Below are 7,825 nucleotides of genomic sequence, written 5' to 3' on the forward strand. Positions count from 1 at the left end.
AACTTGAAAAAGCTTTGCCTCTCTCTCACTAGAGACATATTTCCTCTCTCTACCTTGTAGAGACGAGATGAGACCCCTCACCTCTATTATTGTTGAGCGTCGGACCACGCGTCGGGAGAAAACCCTCTGCGCCTCCTAGTTCATGTTTCTTGATTTTCAGGTTGAAGAACAAGAAGAACACAACGAACACGAAGAACGCGAAGAAAACGAAGAAATTGAAGAACACGAAGGCCGACTATTGACGAAATGACGAGGAGTCGAAAACTACTTTTTCGGTGAGGCAAGAACGGCGAGAATAGAAGAACTTCACCACATTTAACCTACGTGCGGTTATAGGGCCCGACCCCACATCGAACCACAGACGGTTCTGAATGCTAATCTAAAAACGCGATTAACAGTGATCATGAAAAAAAAAAAAAAAAAAAAAAATCTACCATTATTCATTAACATCTCTTTATTTTAAACCTATGACTAATAGAAGATAACTCAAATATACCTTTGCTTTATTGAGTACAAAATTATATTTCTTTAATAGTCATTTTATTTGTATAGTACCAAGCGCGGGCATGAATATGGCAATTGTAAACGTTTGCCATTTAAAAATCCACTCATTGGGTTTTCGGAATGATATCCTTATAATCCGGAGCAATTAAATGAAAAAAGTGGAGTAATATTTCGAATATATACACGTGGTCCTTCTAAGTTAATGCCCCACGTATGCATATATATATATATATATATATATATATATATATATATATAAAAATAGAATAAATATTTATTTGTACTCGAGAGCTGGGGTATATATATCGACCTCTATTCTTTTTCTTGAATCTTGATCGATAGTCTTGAACTTGGCAATTTGATACTTATGTTTATCTGCTTAACGTCCATCAGTCCCGCTAATTGATAGAAGAAGACATAGACACGATAAGGGATGGTGACAGAAATCTAAACTGGAAGCTAATATGCGGAAAAAGTTCAAAAGAAGCTGATATGTAAATTTTTAAGGTAAAAAGAATTAAAAATAAATAAATAAAACTAGCAAAAGTTGGAAAAACAACAATATATTGGCTTCATGCCTGAACACGACTCTATTCTTCCGGGTATACCCATACGTATTTTTCTAAACAATTTAATATTTCTTGTGAAATAAAAATAATAAACTCATGAAAAAATATTTGAAAATTATATATAAACTCCCCAAAATTCGTGAAAAAACAATCAAAATGAAGATCCACATCAACACTAATTTTTGAAAAACAAATTCCAACATTAATTTGAATATAATCGATTATTATATTTAAAATGTACTTTTAGCGACGCTATTTCTAATGAGCACCTCAAAAAAAATCATTTTTGTAGTAGTAATATCATGCGTTACAACCCATTTATACGAGGAAGGCCGTACCAAAGTCAGGTTCGTGTATCGGTAAAATCATCATCCCAACAAATGTACTAAACTCAGCTAGACTCATTCAAAAAATAAAACAATAAAACATAAAATAAACTCAGCTAGATACTATAGAACAAATTTTAATTATTAAAAAACTTTAAGCTAATTTTTTTCATTGCATTAACACCATTTTTTTTGGTACATAACCTCGAGCATTAACTTAAATACAAGGATTAAGAGGAAAATTAATCAACACAATTAGGTTTAGGGATTAAACCACGAAATCATGTACACGAGATGGGGAACAAGACATGCTAATTTCTCCATTTTCAGCAAACAAAACAAACAAAAACGGGCGATAGAGGGGAAAAAAATAAAAGCACACCAGAAAGAAATAAGTGTACATAAAAAAAAAAAAGAGCCCGGGTCCCCCAAGAACTCTCTCATCTAACTCGACAGGCCGTCAATCCTCCCGGGGAGCAATTCGGGTTGGGGGACCGGCAACTAGATCCCGGGCCCACATTGTTGAGCCTCTGTCTTGTCCGGTAATCAGGGATTCCCACTCTCCCAAACGGCCCAGAGCTGCTAATCGAGAGCGGCGAGAGCTCTGCGGCGTCGCTGGTGCTCTGAAGCGGCTCGAGGGTCTCGACAACGTCGCTCATCAGAGGCCTCGCTTTGGGGTTTTGGCTCAGGCAATAGTAAGCCAGGCTACAAGCCTTCTGGGCCGCCCTGACCGAGTACTGGTTTTCTAGCCTCGGGTCCACTATTTGGAGCATCTTTCTCTTGTCGGTCAGTTTGGGCCGGGCCCAATCGACGAGGTTCTGTTCTTTGCTCGGTCTTGTCTTGTCCACCGACCTCCGACCCGTCAGAAGCTCTAGGAGAACCACTCCGAAGCTGTACACGTCGCTCCTCGCGGTCAAATGGCCTGCTCAAATGTAAAAAAGAAACCTTTAGAAAAAGAAAAGAAAAAAAAAAGCACAAATTGTGGGCTATAGTGTGCAAGTTTTTCTTTGGTTTTTGTCCCTACGTCCGTGCCTGACCCCACGACATTTTGGGGACCGGAAACACTAGCAATTGTTGGGTAACACTAGAACCCATTTCGTGTTGCTACAACTCTCAAGGATGGGTAACAATGACATAGCTTAACTCTTACAACCAAATACATTGGCATTCATGTACGTCCCATGTGCATCAAGGAGGATAATATGCAATACAATAAGTTGATTATGATTTGATCGGTTATTATTCAGATGGTGGTCAGCAAATGATGTGTGTGTGGAAAAAATATCGTATGGTTAGTAATTTAGAGAACATGAAGGCCATCATTTTTATTTTATTTTCCTTCTTTCCTTTTGAATGGACATAAAGGTTTGTGATTATATACCCACTAATAGCAGTTTACAATTATTAGAAAGGACATTTTTCCTTAATCAACACTCACCTACTAAAAGAAACATTTTGCCATAGGCCCACTTTACAATTAGTTTTGCTTTATTTAATTTTGTCCACCCGCCGAAGCCAACAAATTATGGAAAAATAAGGAAACTCGGGTTTATTACTCAGTATCTCACACATGATTAATCGAACTCCCGAACCTAACGAGAATAAACTATAGACCTGATCGCTGCACCTAAGCCTCGTGGGCATAAAAATACACTGTATAACAAATGGAGCCCATACTACTTAAATTGGTACCAGAGAGCCCACACAACTCTAACAAGGACCGGCCCAAAACTAATGAGGTCTGGTCCAAGATCAGCGAGTATCAGCATGTGAATGATCTCATATAAAAAAGATGAAGGGATCTAATTCTAACCTAAAAATGTTTACTCACTGACAAGTGGTTTTGGGGCGGAACTCTAGAAGAATGTAAAATCGCAACTCATGAGACAAAGCTATCGAGTGGAAGTTAATTCAGCTCCGCAAGAATTAAGGATCTTAAACACATAGGGAATGGAAGGCCTACCAGTCATGACATATTCCGGAGCCGCATAACCATAGGTACCCATTACTCGGGTCGACACATGAGTCTCGTCGCCCTGTGGTCCAGCCTTAGCAAGACCGAAGTCAGAGAGCTTGGCTGTATAATCCTGCAAACCAATTGTGACTCGTCAGGCAGGCAAGAAAATGTTGATCGTCAAGAACAAGGGCTGTCGAAACGCCTTCGTATGGTTTACTAAGTTAAGAACACCACTCACGGAGTCTAATAGTATATTAGAAGTTTTGAAGTCCCGATAGATCACTGGCTTCTCTGCATTGTGAAGAAAAGCAAGTCCTTTCGCTGCTCCCAGAGCGATCGACATTCGTATTGCCCATGACAATGGAACAGATGCTTCTGAATATTTTTTAAAACATAAATATTTCAGTTAGAGAAATGAAAAAACCAAAAAAGTTTTAAATAAACTTTTATGCACAAAGATGGATTTTATAATTAGAAACCAAAGATTTAAAATAACCAGATTCTGTAGCAATTTATAGTAAAAGTAAAACAATATCATAAAAAAAAGGTAGTGACCACACGCTGTAGCAAAACAGTATCAACTTTGTGATAAGCTCTGTGAAAAGGCATAGTGTATGAGTGACTTATCACTGTACTGGTACTAAGTACACACCCAAAAAGGATAAGACTAAGTGTATGATAAATATCACAAAAGACGTATCAGTAGAAAATATTTAGTCTTTGAACGTAACTAAAAATGTATCTTCTACCAACAAGAAAGATAGCAAGGAACTTATTAGCTTGGTATCAGCGAGACATAAAAATCATGATTAAAATCCAAATGCATACGAGCTAAGATGACGATAACTAAGACAGATAGCCAAATAAGAGTATTGGGAGTCTAGAAGTTCATACTCCTAAATAGATGGTTCTCGAGACTTCCTCGGAACATGAACTCGTACACAAGCAGTCGATGCTCGTCCTCGCAACAATACCCGATCAACTTGACAAGATTCGGATGCCTCAGCTGCCCGAGAAAGTTCACCTCAGTCTGAACAACAGTTGACGAAATTTTTATTATAGAACTCACAGGTCCAAAACGATGAAAACAGCTCAAACGAAAAAAAAAAAAAAAAAAAAAAAAAAAAAAAAATCGAACAAGTGAAATAGAGATATAGTGACATACAAGCCATTCTCTGTGACCCTGAAGACCCTCCTTATTGAGAACTTTGACAGCAACAGGGAGAGACTTGAGCCCAACCCGAACGTTCTCGTCAATATAGCCTTTATAAACAGTCCCAAAACCGCCTTCTCCGAGTATATAATCGGAGCGAAAGCTCTTTGTTATGGTCTCTAGCTCGTAAAGCGTGAAAGCTATGACATGTGTGTAGAGCATTGAGTTCTTTCTCGAGTCCTCGAAGTTCCTTGGCGTCGAAGGATCGCTCAGATCTGAGATTGACCGATTGTGGCTCTGTTTCTTCTCTCCGTTTTTCCCAGGCAACGAAGCTATCGAATTAAGCTGTTGAACTAATCCCCAACAAAAAAAGAAAATTATAAAAAAGAAAACCCAAATTTAGAAACCCTAGCTCGAATTTCAATTACGATTCGCAATTATCAGCTCTACTCTCACTCGCGAACATGCATAACAACATTGTAGCTTCCAACAAGAAACTTTAGCTTAAACGAAAACCGAATCCCATAAAAGGGAAAAAAAATAAATAAAAAAGATTAGATCTGGAATCGAAACATGATTTCCTACTTTTTCACAACAAAGAAAAGAACAAACCTTGAGCGTTGGTCACAACAGCAGATTCTTCTCTAGTACCACAGTTTCCCATTTCTCACTCTCTCTCTCTCTCTCTCTTCTTCTTCTCCTTCTTCTTCTTCGACTTCTTTTTGTAGGTTATTCTTCTGACAGTGTAAGAGATAGAGCGACAGCGACAGTGACGGAACAAGTGTGACAGTCAAGCTCTCGTGACGTTGTGGTCGCAGCGATTTCAACGAAGGAGAAGAAGAAGGAACAACGAGAGTGAGTTGTGAAGTGAATTCAAGCGACGGTTGATTCGGTTGTTGTGTGGGTGAGAGTGTTGGGCTTAGTAGTGACGATATGGCACTGAGTTTCATTCTTTATTTTTCCTCTGTCTTTTTTTTTCTTTTTCTTTTTCCCACACTACTGTCTGTCAAAAATATATATAATTTTTTTTTTCGAGCTCTTTATTATAAATAATCTGTCATTTTCCGTGTGTGTCTTTCTCTCTCTATCTCTCTCCTGTAATTGTAAGTTGTTGTTGTGCTTGTGAGGCTTTGAATAAGGCTATAATTAGAAATGGGAATTAATCATTTCATTACATTTTTCTTCGTCTTTTTTTTTTCATCTTGGGACATAAATGCCATGCATATATTTGAGATTTTACTTTTTCACTTTCTATATTTAAGGCAGGAGAAAAATCGGAGACACATGGTCGGTGGTTGTATGAAATTTTTTTTTTTTTTTTAAAAAAACGTGGCCGGCACCACGAGAATATCATTAAAACCCTCACTTAAGTGGCGGAATAATATCGTGGTTACATCAAGGACTAAAACCACGGAGATCGTTCACGGCCTCCTGAACAACATTAAGGGGGGGCCGATCCCAACCACCTGGCGTCCGGATCAAAATTAAAAGCACAACTAGCAAGAACATGGGCAGCCTTACTACAATCCCTTGGTAGAAACACAAAGTCTAAGCTATCAAAGCTAGGAACGAGAAGATAAATATCACTAATAATGGTACCTAGCTCCGTCACCGGCGTTTCACGCCTTCGGAGGGCCGAGATCACCTCAAGGCAATCCGATTGCACTATGACCCGAGACCACCCCATATCCTGCGCAAAAAACTTACCTTGGAGCACCGCCGACGCTTCTGAAAGTTGGGCCGAGAGACCAAGCTGAATAACATTCGTTTCCTACCCGAGAATCTCCCCCCTAGCGTTCCGCGCAATCGCCCTAAGCCCAATTAATTCGGCGCTCGTCCGACTGTACAGTGGCGTCCACCGAAATCGCCACTTTGTCCTCCTGAGGCGGAATCCACTGTTTTGGCGGGGCAGCCTCCCGCTTCCCTTTATTGATGCATTATTTTAAGAAGAAAAAAAAACACCGAGTACAAATTCTCTCATTGATCAGTACCAACACCATTACAAAATACACAAAAGTAGTCACAAATAAATTACATATAAACACGTCAGTACAAATTCCGACGAGCCATTAAATTACAACCAAAGCAGTCAGAATCCAAGCATAAAAGCAGTCACAAATAATCTCCAATTGATCCGTTGGTAGTTCGAACATCGCCGTTCTTCAGCCGCGTATCTTTCTCTGAGACAGTGAAATTCTCTTACACTCTGTGCGATTCTTCCCAGACGATGAAGATGACCACTGCTCATCTGCCATTTTCGAAAAGCAGATGACAACGAAGATGACTCGAGATGAGTGGCGAAGAAGAAAGAAAGAGAAGAGACGATAAAGAAGAAAGAAAGTAGAGAACAAAAATAAACCTAAATCTAATGAATTTGGGGCTTTTTAATATCAATCATTATAAAACCATCTTTTTTTTTTTTAAATTAATTTGCTTTTCATTTTAAAAGCATCCATAATTGCAATGTTTTAGCAATTTGACAACACCATGTAGCATTTCCGTTAGTTTAAACTCATGAAGTAGTAACGGTGATACTCAGAATCAACATTGAGTATTTTTACCGTGAAAATAAAAGATAAAGTATTTAAGTGACACAAAAGTCAAACATTGAGTATTTATGCCGTCATTAACTCATAAAATAAACATATATTACATATAACATTTAAATATTTGACAAACAATTATAAAGTAAAATGCATCATACTAAAATACTTATTGGAAGAGCTATATATAATATAGCTAAACTAAAATATTGATGAAATGTAGCAAAGATATTGATGAACCCTACGCTCCTAAATACTAGAGCTTGCTTGTTTGCGTGGCTTTGTGATGTATTATTTTTAGCAATTTTTTTAGGATGTTAATTTATATATATGCTATGTAATTTAATTACTTTTGATCAATGTTCATATCAAATTAGAATAATATAAAATGATTTTGTGATAAATTAATATCATTACAGATAAAAGATTGGGATATTATGCTAACTAGCTCAATCAACCTACTAATATTAAGAGAATAGCCAAAGTTTAATTTAATTAAGGGAATAGCCCATATTTTGCACACTACCTAAATTACCCTTGAAATCCCACTCACCCAACCCAACTTCACTCTCTCTCTCTCTCACGATGTCGTCTACTTCTCCGACTATCTCTCCGCCGGCGAACGACACATCTCCGCAGCCTCCGGAGGCTCCGCCGGAGGCACCGACCACGTCGAATGCGACTCAGAAGATTCCGTCGCCACCGCCGCCGCAAACGACGGTGACGGTCGACTCGTCGCCTCCACCGACTCAAACGACGATGCCGATAGATTT

At 38.5% G+C, this 7,825-nt stretch overlaps 1 protein-coding gene across 1 annotated transcript; it reads right to left on the reverse strand.

Moving 5' to 3' along the window:
- Positions 1-1,641: 1,641 nt before the first annotated feature.
- LOC149405183 (Protein kinase superfamily protein) lies at positions 1,642-5,601 on the reverse strand. The gene is made up of 6 exons (XM_089606919.1): positions 5,122-5,601; positions 4,522-4,862; positions 4,251-4,386; positions 3,595-3,731; positions 3,363-3,486; positions 1,642-2,321 (listed from the first exon to the last, which is right to left on the reverse strand). Exons 1-6 carry the CDS (start codon positions 5,171-5,173, stop codon positions 1,840-1,842), a joined length of 1,272 nt encoding a protein of 423 aa, XP_089463045.1. The 5' UTR covers positions 5,174-5,601; the 3' UTR covers positions 1,642-1,839.
- Positions 5,602-7,825: the final 2,224 nt, after the last annotated feature.

The sequence above is a fragment of the Urtica dioica genome, chromosome 2 (genome assembly GCF_054948205.1).
Source record: "Urtica dioica subsp. dioica isolate 48M chromosome 2, U.dioica_male_clone48M_v1_H2, whole genome shotgun sequence".
Taxonomy (NCBI): Eukaryota; Viridiplantae; Streptophyta; class Magnoliopsida; order Rosales; family Urticaceae; genus Urtica; species Urtica dioica.

Excerpts from the sequence above, each read along its gene's own strand:
- LOC149405183 (XM_089606919.1), bottom strand. The coding sequence starts at position 5,173 with ATGGGAAACTGTGGTACTAGAGAAGAATCTGCTGTTGTGACCAACGCT. Across the intron at positions 3,732-4,250 it reads CGAGAACCATCTATTTAGGA|AAGCATCTGTTCCATTGTCA; the intron begins GTATGAACTTCT and ends AAAAATATTCAG. Across the intron at positions 3,487-3,594 it reads CTAATATACTATTAGACTCC|GATTATACAGCCAAGCTCTC; the intron begins GTGAGTGGTGTT and ends ATTGGTTTGCAG.